Consider the following 21,081-nt stretch of genomic DNA (forward strand, 5'->3'; position numbering starts at 1 on the left):
GAGTGTCAACGTTTATGATCACTATGTTTGATGTACAGTTACAAGATGACATGGTGTTATACCCTGGGTTGTTCTGATCTGAATTGTTTATCTATTGTGAAGAAACTTTGCTGCAGAACACGCACCTGTATGCACTCATTACTTTTTTCTTTGTGCACAAATTACGATTTGTTTCTTTGAATTGCCTTGTGAAAGCCTAACACTGTAAGTTTTTATATATATATATATATATATAGGCTGAGAGAGGCTGGACTTAGGGCTTGTAGGCCTGTTGTAAGGCAGACATCACCGGCAACAACGTTGCCTATGGGCACAAACCCACCATCGCTGGACCAACAGGACTCGCAAAAAGTGTTCTGACGAGTCGCGGTTTTGTCTCACCAGGGGTGATGGTCGGATTTGCGTTTATCGTCGAAGGAATGGCGTTACAGGGAGGAGGTGAGGGCCCTCGGAGTGTGGTGTCAGGAAAATAACCTCACACTCAACGTCAACAAAACTAAGGAGATGATTGTGGACTTCAGGAAACAGCAGAGGGAACACCCCCCTATCCACATCGATGGAACAGTAGTGGAGAGGGTAGCAAGTTTTAAGTTCCTCGGCATACACATCACAGACAAACTGAATTGGTCCACTCACACTGACAGCGTCGTGAAGAAGGCGCAGCAGCGCCTCTTCAACCTCAGGAGGCTGAAGAAATTCGGCTTGTCACCAAAAGCACTCACAAACGTCTACAGATGCACAATCGAGAGCATCCTGGCGGGCTGTATCACCGCCTGGTACGGAAACTGCTCCGCCCTCAACCGTAAGGCTCTCCAGAGGGTAGTGAGGTCTGCACAACGCATCACCGGGGGCAAACTACCTGCCCTCCAGGACACCTACACCACCCGATGTTACAGGAAGGCCATAAAGATCATCAAGGACATCAACCACCCGAACCACTGCCTGTTCACCCTGCTATCATCCAGAAGGCGAGGTCAGTACAGGTGCATCAAAGCTGGGACCGAGAGACTGAAAAACAGCTTCTATCTCAAGGCCATCCGACTGTTAAACAGCCACCACTAACATTGAGTGGCTGCTGCCAACACACTGTCATTGACACTGACCCAACTCCAGCCACTTTAATAATGGGAATTGATGGGGAATGATGTAAATATATCACTAGCCACTTTAAACAATGCTACCTAATATAATGTTACTTACCCTACATTATTCATCTCATATGCATACGTATATACTGTACTCCACATCATCGACTGCATCCTTATGTAATACATGTATTACTAGCCACTTTAACTATGCCACTTTGTTTACTTTGTCTACATACTCATCTCATATGTATATACTGTACTCGATACCATCTACTGTATGCTGCTCTGTACCATCACTCATTCATATATCCTTATGTACATATTCTTTATCCCCTTACACTGTGTATAAGACAGTAGTTTTAGAATTGTTAGTTAGATTACTTGTTGGTTATCACTGCATTGTCGGAACTAGAAGCACAAGCATTTCGCTACACTCTCATTAACATCTGCTAACCATGTGTATGTGACAAATAAAATTTGATTTGATTTGAAGAAGAAAAAATTGGGAGCGGGATCGATTTGGAGGTGGAGGGTCCGTCATGGTCTGGGGCGGTGTGTCACAGCATCATCGGGCGGAGCTTGTCATTGCAGGCAATCTCAACACTATGCATTACAGGGAAGACATCCTCCTCCCTCATGTGGTACCCTTCCTGCAGGCTCATCCTGACATGACCCTCCAGCATGACAATACCACCAGCCATACTGCTTGTTCTGTGCGTGATTTCCTACAAGACAGGAATGTCAGTGTTCTGCCATGACCAGCGAAGAGCCCGGATCTCAATCCCATTTAGCACATCTAGGACCTGTTGGATCGGAGGGTGAGGGCTAGGGTTATTCCCCCAAAAATGTCTGGGAACTTGCAGGTGCCTTGGTGGAAGAGTGGGGTAACATCTCACAGCAAGGACTGGCAAATCTGGTGCAGTCCATTAGGAGGAGATGCACTGCAGTACTTAATGTAGCTGATACTGACTGTTACTTTTGATTTTGACCCCCCTTTTGTTCAGGGACACATTCCATTTCTGTTAGTCACATATCTGTGGAACTTGTTCAGTTTATGTCTCATTTGTTGAATCTTATGTTCATACAAATATTTACACATGTTAAATTTTCTGAAAATAAACGCAGTTGACAGTGAGAGGATTTTACAAATGCGCTGTATGTATGACTTTATATCATTGTGGTTCATTCTGAAGTATGGAGATGAGATCAAATGTTTTAGTTGTTGTTTTCCTCATTTACTGTATGCATTATGATATTTGTTTACTCCCATGCAGTAAATTATTCTGCGTTAATTCCTCCTCATTTTCGTCCTACTGTATCTTTGAAGAGATTATACTTGGAAAGTTATTTTAATCAAGTTAATATAGACTACAATAATAAGGAATTGCTTTGCTGTTTTTTTCTAACCTGCTTACTGAATAAGCTTGAAGTGCTATAAACAAAAAATACAATGAGTCAAAAACTCTGGACCTACTTTGGCATTAGCGAATCCAATCACTAAACAAAGTGTATCAAGTCAAAGTGCATAAGAAACGGTTCTGTAAAATAAGAAAACAAAACAAAAACCACTCGGTTTTCCTCGCTAACAGTTCACAATAACCTTGTCAAGAATACATCTTGTCTTTTTAACAAATAAATACTTACAATACTGTCCACGGGCCACGACAAATGTGCACACCTGGGACGGGTCATGTTCTCCCCTCTAGAATTTGAAAAATGATAAAACCCCATTTAATGTCATTATCACAGCAATGATAATAGTTTCCCTCAAAACCGAAAATAAACTTTCATTTTGAAATGTAGCTCACACTTCAGATATCTTGTAAAACTCAACATCGTGTTTTCGAGAGTAACTTAATGCAACTAGCAGTAGCTAACCACCAACATCCGATTACAATCTGCAAACATCAAGTCTAATTTAATCATCCTAACTAAATATTACAAAGTGAACTGTTGTACATTGCAAAGGATGCTTAATATGTATAACTGTACAAAGCTGCATTAAGAGTCATATTTACCCATACATTTCACGAGAAGCCACAATGGACCCCAAACATTCTCAGGCGGCTTGGCTGCTACCAACAAGACTCTCACTCTACATGCGATATCCAAGAATACCTCGCACGAATTATTTACTGATCTCTTACAGGGACAGTGCCATCTAGTGGAAATAAACTAATACAGCTATGTGCTTTTATCACCTGGCTACATAAGTCTTTAACACTAGAACCGCCAATGGCCACTGACTTTTGATTTTGTAAATGTCCTCCTCCTCTGACTTTTCCTAAATGTTTGTATTTGACACTGCTCATTTGCCATAATTTTTGACTGTGGACCCGAAGCATAAAGAGAAGACGCGAATGATTCATGCGTAAAGGCACGAGTATAAGGGCACAGTCAACAAATGACTGTTTTTATATCTTGTCATGCATATATTTCCACAAATATTTCATTATGCAATTAATCCTTTACAATTGTTCATCCATTGATGCTTTCGTTTAGGAATACAGCAAATAATTTCACCTGTGCACCTGGCTGGTTGTTATTATTATTATTATCATCTTTTTCATTTATACTTAGCTGTAACTGAACTTTATGAATTACTATTACTTAACTCTATTAATAATCGAATCTGCAAATAAAGATGATCAAATTGATTACACTGTAATGTTTTTATTGTAAGGGAAACTAAAATAGGCTATAGGCCTACGCTTTTTCTAGGAATTATACAGAACATATAATCAATCTAACAAATAACTATTTTGTTGTGGTTCGTGTCCATTTAATATTTATTCCTGCAATTAATCATTTACAATAGTTTGTGCACTATTTTTCAAGCATTTATTATCAAGCATGTTTGCGTGCCTTGCAGGTTGATATGTATATGCTAAAGAGGATGCCCGGCAACGTTCTCTACCGGGTCATTATATGCTGAAAGGCCAGGCGGTTCTGGTGTTAACTAACTGTATTATCACTTATCCCAATTCCAGAAGGGCTCAAATAAACATTCAGGATACAGCAAAAGTTGAGAGGAATTGCTTATTGATTGATTAAAATCAACTAAATGCATGTGTGGGCGCTTGTGTTCTCCATGTGGGTGAGACCCTGGTTCTGCTGCTTAGTCCCCAGCTCTTCCTGCCTGCGGAAAAGAAAATCACACCCTCACACACTCAGGGAGAGGATACTGGGGTGGGGTTAGGAACTGATGTGGACCCCTCACTCACCCCAAGCTTTTTCCCCTTACGGAAGCCTTAAGGCTACCAAAGAGTGAGCCTGGGAGCTATAGACGCCCTCATCCACAAGTATGTCAAGATACAGACTGCTGCTAACACATACTCAACACCTGCTTTGTGGATCCTGAGTGTGAATATTTAGGAGATGGACACACTGGATTCAAGAGACACTCACGCAGACTACTCGTACAACACAGAAAATCATTGCATCATTTTGGCATGGTTAGAATTTGACCAAATTCTACTCTACTAGTTACCACGATATGAAGCTAAATGCATAAAAGTCATAGTATGTCAAACCCAGTTTTGGTAATACTTTTTTATTTATGATTTCATTGACTTTGCAAATGGTTTGAGTTCCTCAGTTTCTCTTCTCAGGAGGCGTATTCTGAAATTCTCCAACTCTATTTACCAATCAGACCGCATGACGCACATCCAACAAATATCCACTGTCTGGGGTTATGGCAAATGTTCATTGATAGTTTCAGTGGATGTATTCTGTAATCTAAGGTAAATACACTCAGATTAGGGTCCACCAGGATCGGGGTTCATATCCATTAATGAGGGAGATGTGGACTTGGATTTTGGTGCATATCCACCGAGGTTTGGTCTGTCTCCACTGCGATCAGGTTCATATCCATTAATGAGGGAGATGTGGACTTGGATTTTGGTGCATATCCACCGAGGTTTGGTCTGTCTCCACTGCGATCAGGTTCATATCCATTAATGAGGGAGATGTGGACTTGGATTTTGGTGCATATCCACCGAGGTTTGGTCTGTCTCCACTGTGATCAGGTTCATATCCATTAATGAGGGAGATGTGGACTTGGATTTTGGTGCATATCCACCGAGGTTTGGTCTGTCTCCACTGCGATCAGGTTCATATCCATTAATGAGGGAGATGTGGACTTGGATTTTGGTGCATATCCACCGAGGTTTGGTCTGTCTCCACTGCGATCAGGTTCATATCCATTAATGAGGGAGATGTGGACTTGGATTTTGGTGCATATCCACCGAGGTTTGGTCTGTCTCCACTGTGATCAGGTTCATATCCATTAATGAGGGAGATGTGGACTTGGATTTTGGTGCATATCCACGAGGTTTGGTCTGTCTCCACTGCGATCAGGTTCATATCCATTAATAAGGGAGATGTGGACTTGGATTTTGGTGCATATCCACCGAGGTTTGGTCTGTCTCCACTGTGATCAGGTTCATATCCATTAATGAGGGAGATGTGGACTTGGATTTTGGTGCATATCCACGAGGTTTGGTCTGTCTCCACTGTGATCAGGTTCATATCCATTAATGAGGGAGATGTGGACTTGGATTTTGGTGCATATCCACCGAGGTTTGGTCTGTCTCCACTGCGATCAGGTTCATATCCATTAATGAGGGAGATGTGGACTTGGATTTTGGTGCATATCCACCGAGGTTTGGTCTGTCTCCACTGTGATCAGGTTCATATCCATTAATGAGGGAGATGTGGACTTGGATTTTGGTGCATATCCACGAGGTTTGGTCTGTCTCCACTGCGATCAGGTTCATATCCATTAATGAGGGAGATGTGGACTTGGATTTTGGTGCATATCCACCGAGGTTTGGTCTGTCTCCACTGTGATCAGGTTCATATCCATTAATGAGGAGATGTGGACTTGGATTTTGGTGCATATCCACCGAGGTTTGGTCTGTGTCCACTGTGATCAGGTTCATATCCATTAATGAGGGAGATGTGGACTTGGATTTTGGTGCATATCCACCGAGGTTTGGTCTGTCTCCACTGTGATCAGGTTCATATCCATTAATGAGGGAGATGTGGACTTGGATTTTGGTGCATATCCACCGAGGTTTGGTCTGTCTCCACTGTGATCAGGTTCATATCCATTAATGAGGGAGATGTGGACTTGGATTTTGGTGCATATCCACCGAGGTTTGGTCTGTGTCCACTGTGATCAGGTTCATATCCATTAATGAGGGAGATGTGGACTTGGATTTTGGTGCATATCCACCGAGGTTTGGTCTGTCTCCACTGTGATCAGGTTCATATCCATTAATGAGGGAGATGTGGACTTGGATTTTGGTGCATATCCACCAGGTTTGGTCTGTCTCCACTGTGATCAGGTTCATATCCATTGACGAGGGGAAGTCTTGACTTGGGTTTCGGCACATATGCACAGGAGTTTGGTCTGTGTCCATTGATAAGAGAACTAATGAATATCCACAGATGGGTTTCCTTACAGTTTTGGTTAGAGATATGATAAGGCCTCTGCTATTCTAAGTATATTCTGATATACCCATTATAGTCAGAGTACATGTCCATGTCAGTTTTGGGCCACATCTTTCTAGAATTTTATATTATTTTCTATAGTTACTTTCCTTTCAAATAACTGTTTTTGTCTGTCATTATAGATGATGTGCCAAGGCCTCTATCCCCCACCCCAAGTTGTTTGACAATGACTTACATTTACACTGAATTCTGAGCATAAATAAAACATATGTGCAAAGGTAGCAGTAGGCTGAATCACAAACATAATCACATAAAGACCACAGAAAAAGCATGGACGCATGTGTGTAGTTAAGGTTTAGGTAGTTTGGATAAAAGCGTCTGCTAAATGGCATGTACTGTGAGCTCCAGAAGGATTGGGACAGTGACAGATGTTTTGTTTTGGTTCTGTACTCCAGCACTTTGGATTTGAAACGATACACACACATATCATACCACCTCCCCTCTTATTGTAATGGTGAGAGGTTAGCATGTCTTGGTGGTATAATATGTGTGTCTAACTTTCTCACTCATCATTCAACACCTGTGATTACTGTATGCCTCGCTGTATGTCTCTCTCAGATGTCAATATGCCTTGTATACTGTTGTTCAGGTTAGTTATAATTGTTTTAGTTCACAATGGAGCCCCTAGACCCACTCTGCATACCCCTGTTACCTCCTTTGTCCCACCTCCCACACATGCAGTGACCTCACCCATTACAACCAGCATGTCCAGAGATACAACCTGTCTCATCATCACCCAGTGCCTGGGCTTACCTCCGCTGTACCCGCACCCCACCATACCCCTGTTTGCGCATTATGCCCTGAATATATTCTACCATGCCCAGAAACCTGCTCCTCTTATCCTCTGCCCCCAACGCTCTAGGCGACCAGTTTTGATAGCCTTTAGCCGCACCCTCATACTACTCCTTCTCTGTTCCGCGGGTGATGTGGAGGTAAACCCAGGCCCTGCATGTCCCCAGGTACCCTCATTTGTTGACTTCTGTGATCGAAAAAGCCTTGGTTTTATGCATGTCAACATCAGAAGCCTCCTCCCTAAGTTTGTTTTACTCACTGTTTTAGCACACTCTGCTAACCCTGATGTCCTTGCCGTGTCTGAATCCTGGCTCAGGAAGGCCACCAAAATTCAGAGATTTCCATACCCAATTATAACATCTTCCGTCAAGATAGAACTACCAAAGGGGGCGGAGTTGCAGTCTACTGCAGAGATAGCCTGCAAAGTAATGTCATACTTTCCAGGTCCATACCCAAACAGTTCGAACTACTAATTTTGAAAATTACCCTCTCCAGAAATAAGTCTCTCACTGTTGCCGCCTGCTACCGACCACCCTCAGCTCCCAGCTGTGCCCTGGACACCATTTGTGAATTGATCGCCCCCATCTAGCTTCAGAGTTTGTTCTGTTAGGTGACCTAAACTGGGATATGCTTAACACCCCGGCAGTCCTACAATGTAAGCTAGATGCCCTCAATCTCACTCAAATCATCAAGGAACCCACCAGGTACAACCCTAACTCTGTAAACAAGGGCACCCTCATAGACGCCATCCTGACCAACTGGCCCTCCAAATACACCTCCGCTGTCTTCAACCAGGATCTCAGCGATCACTGCCTCATTGCCTGTATCCGCCACGGAGCCGCAGTCAAACGACCACCCCTCATCACTGTCAAACGCTCCCTAAAACACTTCTGTGAGCAGGCCTTTCTAATCGACCTGGCCCGGGTATCCTGGAAGGACATTGACCTCATCCCGTCAGTTGAGGATGCCTGGTCATTCTTTAAAAGTAACTTCCTCACCATTTTAGATAAGCATGCTCCGTTCAAAAATGCAGAACCAAGAACAGATACAGCCCTTGGTTCACTCCAGACCTGACTGCCCTCGACCAGCACAAAAACATCTTGTGGCGGACTGCAATAGCATCGAATAGCCCCGTGATATGCAACTGTTCAGGGAAGTCAGGAACCAATACACGCAGTCAGTCAGGAAAGCTAAGGCCAGCTTCTTCAGGCAGAAGTTTGCATCCTGTAGCTCCAACTCCAAAAAGTTCTGGGACACTGTGAAGTCCATGGAGAACAAGAGCACCTCCTCCCAGCTGCCCACTGCACTGAGGCTAGGTAACACGGTCTCCACCGATAAATCCACGATTATCGAAAGCTTCAATAAGCACTTCTCAACGGCTGGTCATGCCTTCCGCCTGGCTACTCCAACCTCGGCCAACAGCTCCGCCCCGCAGCTCCTCGCCCAAGCCTCTCCAGGTTCTCCTTTACCCAAATCCAGATAGCAGACGTTCTGAAAGAGCTGCAAAACCTAGACCCGTACAAATCAGCTGGGCTTGACAATCTGGACCCTCTATTTCTGAAACTATCTGCCGCCATTGTCGCAACCCCTATTACCAGCCTGTTCAACCTCTCTTTCATATCGTCTGAGATCCCCAAGGATTGGAAAGCTGCCGCAGTCATCCCCTCTTCAAAGGCGGAGACACCCTGGACCCAAACTGCTATAGACCTATATCCATCCTGCCCTGCCTATCTAAGGTCTTCGAAAGCCAAGTCAACAAACAGGTCACTGACCATCTCGAATCCCACCGTACCTTCTCCGCTGTGCAATCTGGTTTCCGAGCCGGTCACGGGTGCACCTCAGCCACGCTCAAGGTACTAAACGATATCATAACCGCCATCGATAAAAGACAGTACTGTGCAGCCGTCTTCATCGACCTCGCCAAGGCTTTCGACTCTGTCAATCACCATATTCTTATCGGCAGACTCAATAGCCTCGGTTTCTCGGATGACTGCCTTGCCTGGTTCACCAATTACTTTGCAGACAGAGTTCAGTGTGTCAAATCGGAGGGCATGCTGTCCGGTCCTCTGGCAGTCTCTATGGGGGTGCCACAGGGTTCAATTCTCGGGCCGACTCTTTTCTCTGTATATATCAATGATGTTGCTCTTGCTGCGGGCGATTCCCTGATCCACCTCTACGCAGACGACACCATTCTATATACTTTCGGCCCGTCATTGGACACTGTGCTATCTAACCTCCAAACGAGCTTCAATGCCATACAGCACTCCTTCCGTGGCCTCCAACTGCTCTTAAACGCGAGTAAAACCAAATGCATGCTTTTCAACAGATCGCTGCCTGCACCCGCATGCCCGACTAGCATCACCACCCTGGATGGTTCCGACCTTGAATATGTGGACATCTATAAGTACCTAGGTGTCTGGCTAGACTGCAAACTCTCCTTCCAGACTCACATCAAACATCTCCAATCGAAAATCAAATCAAGAGTCGGCTTTCTATTCCGCAACAAAGCCTCCTTCACTCACGCCGCCAAGCTTACCCTAGTAAAACTGACTATCCTACCGATCCTCGATTTCGGCGATGTCATCTACAAAATGGCTTCCAACACTCTACTCAGCAAACTGGATGCAGTCTATCATAGTGCCATCCGTTTTGTCACCAAAGCACCTTATACCACCCACCACTGCGACTTGTATGCTCTAGTCGGCTGGCCCTCGCTACATATTCGTCGCCAGACCCACTGGCTCCAGGTCATCTACAAGTCCATGCTAGGTAAAGCTCCGCCATATCTCAGTTCACTGGTCACGATGGCAACACCCATCCGTAGCACACGCTCCAGCAGGTGTATCTCACTGATCATCCCTAAAGCCAACACCTCATTTGGCCGCCTTTCGTTCCAGTACTCTGCTGCCTGTGACTGGAACGAACTGCAAAAATCGCTGAAGTTGGAGACTTTTATCTCCCTCACCAACTTCAAACATCAGCTATCCGAGCAGCTAACCGATCGCTGCAGCTGTACATAGTCTATTGGTAAATAGCCCACCCATTTTCACCTACCTCATTCCCATACTGTTTTTATACTGTTTTTTTATTTATTTATTTATTTACTTTTCTGCTCTTTTGCACACCAATATCTCTACCTGTACATGACCATCTGATCATTTATCACCCCAGTGTTAATCTGCAAAATTGTATTATTCGCCTACCTCCTCATGCCTTTTGCACACATTGTATATAGACTCCCCTTTTCTTTTCCCATTTTTTTTTTTTTTTTTTTTTTTCTACTGTGTTATTGACTTGTTAATTGTTTACTCCATGTGTAACTCTGTGTTGTCTGTTCACACTGCTATGCTTTATCTTGGCCAGGTCGCAGTTGCAAATGAGAACTTGTTCTCAACTAGCCTACCTGGTTAAATAAAGGTGAAATAAAAAATAAAAAAAAAATAAATAAAAATCAATATTCAGGATTCATTCAGGATTATCAGTAATCATGGTAGCATTCACATGAATGTAGAAGTGTTTAGAAACATGTTCTCTTCTTATTTACAATAAAAGCCACCCCATAATGACACGATACATTATTTACCATTAATTTCTATTGGGCACAAAATAATCTGAAACACAACCAAAACAAACAGCAAATGCATCCGTCAAATGTTGTAAAGTCACTAGCTTGATGTAGTCATTCCGTGCTATGAAAACGGGACCAAATACTTAACCTTTTCCTACTTGAATACACACTTATATTTGTCCCAATACTTTTGGTCCCCTAAAATGGGGGGGCTGCTATGTACAAAAAGTGCTGTAATTTCTAAACTGTTAACCCAATGTGGATGAAAATACCCTCAAATTAAAGCTTACAGTCTGCACTTTAGACTCATAGTCATTGTATAATTTCAAATCCAAAGTGCTGGAGTACAGAGCCAAAACAACAGATGTGTCACTGTCCCAATACTTTTGGAGCTCACTGTATATATTATGGTTCCATAATTCCAGGACGTTTTGCTCCATGGATTTAGATGCAGGGTCTAGTGGAAGCATGGTTGACGCCGCAGTGTTTTCAGACTGAAAATGCAGGAGTCAGCATTGTCCCAGGCACCTGCTGCAGCTGTTTATGGGTTAGTCAGCCAGGTGTCTGGGGGTGTTGGTTTGCAGGCCCTTGCTGCAGCTCAGAGTTGATGTGAAAGATGCAGTAAGAGGTGTGAAATGCTGTGAGGTTTCTGTCAGACTCAGTAAACACAGTAGACACAGACATCTTAGACTGCCTGTAGGCCCTTGCTGAGGCTTGGTGTGTGTGTGTGTGGGTGGGTGGGTGGGTGGGTGGGGTGTAACACACAGCAAAATGTTTATCAAACGCAGTAAGGTGTGTGTCAAACACAGTCATTGGGGGCAGCCTTTCCCTTGCCCTGCTGGTCTTTGCTGTTGCTATGGCTGAGGATGGGGAAAGTGGTGCACAGGCATCCAGACGCCACTGTCAGCCCCAGACTGAGCCAGGCACAGAAGCTGGACCAGCTGTAGCCATGCTCCACGTCAGCGGGTAGCCCGTAGATGAAGGGAGGGACCCTGGCCAGGTCGTAGGACACGTTGGCCGCGTAGGTACACAGGGAGATGGTGCAGAAGATCCCTGAGAAGGAAGAGGGACCCCAAGGAGAGGAGGAGAGTGTGTGTGAGAGAGAATCTGTGTTTATTTAAGAAAACGGTATCAGTAGGTGTGGTAAACTGTACCTGCCATGAGAAAGAGCAGCCCAGAGACGTGCTGAGTGAGACTCTTCTCCCAGGCGAAGCTGACAGACGCCACGATGCAGCCACACAACAGAACGGCTGCTGCCATACCCAGAAACCCTGCTGTGATCCGCCGCAGATCTGATTCAAGGAAGAGGAGGGGAGAAGCGGGTGAGCACTTATGCAAGAGACACTGTTTCCCTCTCTGTAACCACTAGGGTTGCAAAGGGAGGGTATATTACTAGAAACTTTCAAATCTAGTGGCCCTATTTGGGTACTTGAGATTATCACAAGTAAAATACATGAAAAGAAAATCTAGAAAATCACATTGTAGGATTTTTTTGGAATTTATGTGCAAATTATGGTGGAAAATAAGTATTTGGTCAATAACAAAAGTTTATCTCAATACTTTGTTATATACCCTTTGTTGGCAATGACAGAGGTCAAACGTTTTCTGTAAGTCTTCACAAGGTTTTCACACACTGTTGCTGGTATTTTGGCCCATTCCTCCATGCAGATCTCCTCTAGAGCAGTGATGTTTTGGGACTGTTGCTGGGCAACACGGAATTTCAACTCCCTCCAAAGATTTTCTATAGGGTTGAGATCTGGAGACTGGCTAGGCCACTCCAGGACCTTGAAATGCTTCTTACGAAGCCACTCCTTCGTTGCCTGGGCGGTGTGTTTGGGATCATTGTCATGCTGAAAGACCCAGCCACGTTTCATCTTCAATGCCCTTGCTGATGGAAGGAGGTTTTCACTCAAAATACTCACTCACGATACATGGCCCCATTCATTCTTTCCTTTACACGGATCAGTCGTCCTGGTCCCTTTGCAGAAAAACAGCCCCAAAGCAGGATGTTTCCACCCCCATGCTTCATAGTAGGTATGGTGTTCTTTGGATGCAACTCAGCATTCTTTGTCCTCCAAACACAACGAGTTGAGTTTTTACCAAAAAGTTATATTTTGGTTTCATCTGACCATATGACATTCTCCCAATCTTCTTCTGGATCATCCAAATGCTCTCTAGCAAACTTCAGACGGGCCTGGACATGTACTGGCTTAAGCAGGGGGACACGTCTGGCACTGCAGGATTTGAGTCCCTGGCGGCGTAGTGTGTTACTGATGGTAGGCTTTGTTACTTTGGTCCCAGCTCTCTGCAGGTCATTCACTAGGTCCCCCTGTGTGGTTCTGGGATTTTTGCTCACCGTTCTTGTGATCATTTTGAGCCCACGGGGTGAGATCTTGCGTGGAGCCCCAGATCGAGGGAGATTATCAGTGGTCTTTTATGTCTTCCATTTCCTAATAATTGCTCCCACAGTTGATTTCTTTAAACCAAGCTGCTTACCTATTGCAGATTCAGTCTTCCCAGCCTGGTGCAGGTCTACAATTTTGTTTATGGTGTCCTTTGACAGCTCTTTGGTCTTGGCCATAGTGGAGTTTGGAGTGTGACTGTTTGAGGTTGTGGACAGGTGTCTTTTATACTGATAACAAGTTCAAACTGGTGCCATTAATACAGGTAACGAGTGGAGGACAGATGAGCCTCTTAAAGAAGAAGTTACAGGTCTGTGAGAGCCAGAAGTCTTGCTTGTTTGTAGGTGACAATACTTATTTTCCACCATAATTTGCAAATAAATTCATTAAAAATCCTACAATGTGATTTTCTGGATTCTTTTTCTCATTTTGTCTGTCATAGTTGAAGTGTACCTATGATGAGAATTACAGACCTCTCATCTTTTTAAGTGGGAGAACTTGCACAATTGGTGGCTGACTAAATACTTTTTTGCCCCACTGTATATATATACAGTGCCTTGCGAAAGTATTCGGTCCCCTTGAACTTTGCGACCTTTTGCCACTTTTCAGGCTTCAAACATAAATATATAAAACTGTATTTTTTTGTGAAGAATCAACAACAAGTGGGACACAATCATGAAGTGGAACGACATTTATTGGATATTTCAAACTTTTTTAACAAATCAAAAACGGAAAAATTGGGCGTGCAAAATTATTCAGCCCCTTTACTTTCAGTGCAGCAAACTCTCTTCCAGAAGTTCAGTGAGGATCTCTGAATGATCCAATGTTGACCTAAATGACTAATGATGATAAATACAATCCACCTGTGTGTAATCAAGTCTCCGTATAAATGCACCTGCACTGTGAGTCTCAGAGGTCCGTTAAAAGCGCAGAGAGCATCATGAAGAACAAGGAACACACCAGGCAGGTCCGAGATACTGTTGTGAAGAAGTTTAAAGCCGGATTTGGATACAAAAAGATTTCCCATGCTTTAAACACCCCAAGGAGCACTGTGCAAGCGATAATATTGAAATGGAAGGAGTATCAGACCACGGCAAATCTACCAAGACCTGGTCGTCCCTCTAAACTTTCAGCTCATACAAGGAGAAGACTGATCAGAGATGCAGCCAAGAGGCCCATGATCACTCTGGATGAACTGCAGAGATCTACAGCTGAGGTGGGAGACTCTGTCCATAGGACAACAATCAGTCGTATATTGCACAAATCTGGCCTTTATGGAAGAGTGGCAAGAAGAAAGCCATTTCTTAAAGATATCCATAAAAAGTGTTGTTTAAAGTTTGCCACAAGCCACCTGGGAGACACACCAAACATGTGGAAGAAGGTGCTCTGGTCAGATGAAACCAAAATTTAACTTTTTGGCAACAATGCAAAATGTTATGTTTGGCGTAAAAGCAACACAGCTCATCACCCTGAACACACCATCCCCACTGTCAAACATGGTGGTGGCAGCATCATGGTTTGGGCCTGCTTTTCTTCAGCAGGGACTGGGAAGATGGTTAAAATTGATGGGAAGATGGATGGAGCCAAATACAGGACCATTCTGGAAGAAAACCTGATGGAGTCTGCAAAAGACCTGAGACTGGGATGGAGATTTGTCTTCCAACAATCAATGATCCAAAACATAAAGCAAAATCTACAATGGAATGGTTCAAAAATAAACATATCCAGGTGTTAGAATGGCCAAGTCAAAGTCCAGACCTGAATCCAATCGAGAATCTGTGGAAAGAACTGAAAACTGCTGTTCACAAATGCTCTCCATCCAACCTCACTGAGCTCGAGCTGTTTTGCAAGGAGGAATGGGAAAAAAATGTCAGTCTCTCGATGTGCAAAACTGATAGAGACATACCCCAAGCGACTTACAGCTGTAATCGCAGCAAAAGGTGGCGCTACAAAGTATTAACTTAAGGGGGCTGAATAATTTTGCACGCCCAATTTGTCTGTTTTTGATTTGTTAAAAAAGTTTGAAATATCCAATAAATGTCGTTCCACTTCATGATTGTGTCCCACTTGTTGTTGATTCTTCACAAAAAAATACAGTTTTATATCTTTATGTTTGAAGCCTGAAATGTGGCAAAAGGTCGCAATGTTCAAGGGGGCCGAATACTTTCACAAGGCACTGTATATGAATACATTTTTTTTGTGGGGGGGGGTTTAAAGTATAAATGACTAAAGTTATGATCGATTGCCATAGATTGAAGATTATGGTAACTTTGGTAAATTGCTAAATGTAATTCATGTAAATTAACATATGCCCTCCTTTTTGAATGGAATGTAGTAGGAGAGTAATAGGTGTCTGGATTATTCATTTAATGAAAGGCTCATTGGGGAATATCTTTCATAATGAGAAAATGTCTATACGTAAGAGGTGCCACTCATCCTGCTGAATGGTGCGGGTCAGGTTGAGCGGGATGTTGCGGAGCCGGATGGGCTGGGAGAAATGGTACTTGATGGTGATGCATCGCTGGGCTATACCTGCATAGAGACAAGAACTTTTGTGAACATAACGAGTAGCAGAAAAGGGCAAGTGTTTCTCAAGGAGACTTGTCTTGAGAAAAGCGGTGGCTGTTAAGTATTCATTTACAAAGTGGACTCCCCTGTTTCATGAACATACTTCATAATAAGGTTTTCGAGGCTGTAAATGTGTATTCTGCCTATATCTCTGATGGGTAACAAAAAGGGGTTTCATTGTTTAAGTGATGTAATATTGTCCCCTCTCTCAGAGGCAGCAAAGAAGACTACCTATGGCACGGATCTGACCTGCTCCCCTTCCACAAATACTATAGCAAATACTATAGCTCTACCAATATTACAAAAAGTTGTCCTAATAACATTTTCGTTTTCACTTGCTATATTAATTGGACAACAACATTTTGACTTGAGAATCCGAGCTTTTGACTTTAGCGCGTCTATGGATTTAGTACATACGGAATTAATCACATATATTGATGCCACTTTCCATCCTCATGCAAATGATATGGATCATAGGAATATAATAGTTTATATTTAACACGCAACGCTCCCTCGTTGCCTGGAGTGTGAAGTGCACACTGGGCTCGCATGGTGGAAATACCTTTCGTGTCAGGTCAATGTTAACAACGTTGATTTTCTGTCCGATGCAGTCTAAAAATGATCAGACCAGAGCTTCTTTTGAGGTCTGTATGATAGACACACGCAAGCGCGCATGCAACCTGCCTATCTATGTACATGGGCCATGGAAGTTATCCGAATGAATAGATGTGTTATAGACAGAACTTTGCACGCCCATGGTTTACAGATAGGCTAGACCCACACATCTCCCCGAGGACAACATGATAGTTTAGAACATGTTTTGAAGCTACATCTGTTGTTTGCACACACTGAAATAACAACTAAAACAACTTTACATCTTGAGTTATGATGGGTTAAGTCAGTTGTACTAAGCTCATGAGTTTATTATTCAAGGGTCAGTGGATGTATTATCTAATTCATTGAAAGACCATTAAACAGCAGTGCATATGACGGAATGTAACTTTTTAAGCATTTACATATAGGCCTACCATTGCCAGATGTTTAGGCCTATATCTCCAAGGGATGCGGTTTCACTGCACCGCACTGGACCCCGGGTCAAATTCCCCACAGCATCGCTTACCCTTGGCAATGAGGTTGTCGATGTCCCTGTCCTTTCCTAGATAATAACATTTCCTCCAAAGTCCAGAGTAAGTGGAGAATAGAGGCCGCCCGCATTCCGTTTCTAAAATTCCCATTCCCAAAATGGACCTCCAGTTTTCCAGGAGCTCCTCCTCTCTACTCCCGACGTGGATCGCCCGGAGCAGCGCCTGGTTCCTCCGAGGATTGCTGCTGTCCATCAGGGGCAGGTGATAGATGGGCATCCGCCGGTTCTTCTGGTCGTTGGCGTCCGGCCCGAACTGGTCGCAGTTCTGCCTGTGCTGTGTGGTGTCCGTCTCGTACCAGTGGTCGGTCATGATAGCGGCGATGAGAAGTGCCAGAGATGCCAGGCTCATGGACAAACTGATGGCCGTCACCAAGGTCTGTTTCTCCATCTTGTCGGCATTAACATTTGAAGATTCGGTCAGGGAAGTATCCGTCACTCCGTCCACTTCACTCCTCCATATCAACACGGGCTTGCAGGGCTTCATCATGTTCTACATGATGCCGAAAATGCTGTAAGGTCCTGGCATCTCCGGCTGGGTGCAGGTACAAAAATAACCTACCCGTGTTCCGCCACAAGAATAACCTACCCGTGTTCCTGTTCTCCCACTGTGTCGATTCCCTTACTTCGGTATGTCCTATAAACATGGGATGAAGAGGTGTGTGTGCGTATATATGTAATCCTGTGCGCGGGCGAGTCTTGTGCGCTTCTGATTTCTAGGCTTGCGTTAATAAGAAAAAGAGGCGCGGTGCACAGAGTGCGCGATAAATGTCAAAGCTGTCATGCTCTCCTGTCAGTGCAGCTGCTTGTGTCATTACCAATAGACGTCCCTGTGGCATGAGAATTATGATATTTATAACAATAATACTACTGATGATGATTATTGTTATTACAGCCTATTTAAAAAGGGACAATCTGCGATTGTAGGCTACATCCGTTTTTTTAACTTTTTAAATAAATTAAATGTAGGCTACCCATTGATTCTTGAAGAATATAACTACCTCATCAGCTTACAAAATGTGTGTACCCCATCAGAACACAAAATATACGCTTATTTTTAAGCTACTCCGTTGTTTTTAAACAATTCTAAACAAACAGCTTCAAATCATGTTTAAAACGATCATTTTCTTCTCAAAGTTAAGCACTTGCATCCATATAGATATGTATGAATTTGAGAATGGTACAATTTCTACAGCCCCAACCCTCAGCTGTTTACCATAACAGGGTCGGGGTGTCACTTTGTAATTGCATGAGCTGCAGATTGCCACTTTAATAGCAACAATGTAATTTTGGGGGGTCACTATCATAACTTGTTTTCATCAAGCCTTCAGATATTTCATAGCTGAAGCACAGAACAACACTTCATCATAGTGCATTAAAATAGAAGGGTAGGCTATTTACTGATAAACATGATTTTCTGGAATTGTCAGATCAATGATACTGCAAAATGGCATTGTGCAGAGACAGCTCCTTTCCAGTCCGCTGCATCAGCAGGCAGGGCATTGAGCGATATGGGGACATGGACATCTCTGGGCATGGAGCACAGAGGAAGTGCTTATGAATATTTATTATAACACATATATATTTGGTTTCTCATTCAATGGGAGTTGGTGATAAGCACTCAGCAGGGCCCAGTGTATCAACCGGCCCTCTGTAAAGTAAGAGCAAGTCTATGTAGCCTACATCATTAGGGAGTGGAACTTCAATACATCTTTCTTTCTGAGCTCTCTTTAATCAACATTTACCCTGAGCTTGACTTTCACCTTGTTACCCCTCCATCTCTTTCTTTTCTCTCTCTCTCTCTCTCTCTCACCCAGTTTGTGTGGGTGCACTAACATAGGTGCACAGTTTATCCTTTCCCTGCTATGTTGAACAACCATCCATCAAATAAAAGGCTGGATTCCTGCCCAGAGTATTCAGCAGAAATAAACTACTCCAGCTATTAGGTATAACATTTGAGGATATTTACTCTTCCCTGTTGTTGTGTTGATTGAGACAGGCAGACATGTAAAATGAAAGCTTCCCTTGCATTTGTAGAGTTGCATAATTAAAATATAATGTACTCTAATGACAAAATTGTAAAAACAACTATGGAGTGTGTTGGCAAGCAGCTTCAGTGACAGTCCTACACAAGGCTATTCCTTCACCCAACTCAAGAGTGCATACAGAGTACTCTGTCGCACCACCACAGGGTGAAATTGAGTACAAAGGGTGTTCTTTAGGCTACTGTAGCTATTGTGTTACAAGTATTTATGTTCCAATTGTACCCGTGGACATCTACTTGGTTTGTCATAATTCTTACATAGCACTTCATCACAAGACCATGATCAGATTCAGACAACAGTCATAATATGTTGGCTAGATAGAGAACGTGTCTGTGTGGTCTAACTTCGGTGTATCAACATGGCTGTCTGACCTCCGTATTTACAGTACTTCATAAGTATAAGAACTTATTGAGGGTCAGTATTGGTAATATTATATGGTCGTTATCTATGTAGGCTCTACGCTGTGAATGAGACATGAAAAGGTTAATTGTATGGATGTAAAATAGAGAGAGGAGATAATTGGTGTAATAGTCAGTAGGTATTACTCATGAAGTAGTAGTTGGAATGTGGTTGACAAGCCCAGGGGAAGTATATGCCATGCTTATCAGACTTGGGCTCCAAGATACTAGTCAACAACATCCAGACTAAAAAGTAGACAAATTAGATTAAAAAACCCATTAGAGCTCAAACATCCGGCCCGCGATGGGTTCCAATCCAGCCCACGGGTGGTTTGAGTAAAATTAATATATTTGTAGTAGCAGTCAAAGGTTTGGACACACCTACTCATTCCAGTTTTTTTTAAAAACTATTTTCTACATTATATTATAATAGTGAAGACATCATAACTATGAAATAACACTGATGGAATCATGTAGTAACAAAAAAGTGTTAAACATATCAAAATATATTTTATATTAGCCACCCTTTGCCTTGATGATTGTTTTGCACACTCTTGGCATTCTCTCAACCAGCTTCATGAGGTAGTCAACTGGAATGCATTTTAATTAACAGGTGTGCCTTGTTAAAAGTTGTCACGTCCTGACCTTAGTTCCTTTTTTTATGTCTCTATTTTAGGTTGGTCAGGGTGTGAGTTGGGGTGGGCATTCTGTTTTGTTCTATATTTGTATTTCTATGTGTTTGGCCTGGTATAGCCAGCTAGCCCCCGAAAAGCAGCATTGTAGAAACTTCACACTCAACGGAACGACTTGATTAGGGTAGTGTCAACAACGCAGCTAGCCTACCTCAGCAGTACTGTATCATTTTAATCATTTTAGTCAATTAGATTCTTGCTACGTAAGCTTAACTTTCTGAACATTCGAGACGTGTAGTCCACTTGTCATTCCAATCTCCTCTGCATTAGCGTAGCCTCTTCTCTAGCCTGTCAACTATGTGTCTGTCTATCCCTGTTCTCTCCTCTCTGCACAGACCATACAAACGCTCCACACCGCATGGCCGCGGCCACCCTAATCTGGTGGTCCCAGCGCGCACGACCCACGTGGAGTTCCAGGTCTCCGGTAGCCTCTGGAACTGCCTGCGGCCAACAAGGCAGAGTTCATCTCAGCCTATGCCTCCCTCCAGTCCCTCGACTTCTTGGCTCTGACGGAAACATGGATCACCACAGACAACACCGCTACTCCTACTGCTCTCTCTTCGTCCGCCCACGTGCTCTCGCACACCCCGAGAGCTTCTGGTCAGCGGGGTGGTGGCACTGGGATCCTCATCTCTCCCAAGTGGTCATTCTCTCTTTCTCCCCTTACCCATCTGTCTATCGCCTCCTTTGAATTCCATGCTGTCACAGTTACCAGCCCTTTCAAGCTTAACATCCTTATCATTTATCGCCCTCCAGGTTCCCTCGGAGAGTTCATCAATGAGCTTGATGCCTTGATAAGCTCCTTTCCTGAGGACGGCTCACCTCTCACAGTTCTGGGCGACTTTAACCTCCCCACGTCTACCTTTAACT

The 21,081-nt window shown here is 43.6% G+C and overlaps 1 protein-coding gene across 1 annotated transcript; it reads right to left on the reverse strand.

Moving 5' to 3' along the window:
* Positions 1 to 9,829: 9,829 nt before the first annotated feature.
* LOC115112678 (transmembrane protein 178A-like) lies at positions 9,830 to 17,782 on the reverse strand. The gene is made up of 4 exons (XM_029639706.2): positions 17,056 to 17,782; positions 15,786 to 15,899; positions 12,120 to 12,257; positions 9,830 to 12,018 (listed from the first exon to the last, which is right to left on the reverse strand). Exons 1-4 carry the CDS (start codon positions 17,564 to 17,566, stop codon positions 11,765 to 11,767), a joined length of 1,017 nt encoding a protein of 338 aa, XP_029495566.1. The 5' UTR covers positions 17,567 to 17,782; the 3' UTR covers positions 9,830 to 11,764.
* Positions 17,783 to 21,081: the final 3,299 nt, after the last annotated feature.

The sequence above is a fragment of the Oncorhynchus nerka genome, linkage group LG28, assembly GCF_034236695.1.
Source record: "Oncorhynchus nerka isolate Pitt River linkage group LG28, Oner_Uvic_2.0, whole genome shotgun sequence".
Taxonomy (NCBI): domain Eukaryota; kingdom Metazoa; phylum Chordata; class Actinopteri; order Salmoniformes; family Salmonidae; genus Oncorhynchus; species Oncorhynchus nerka.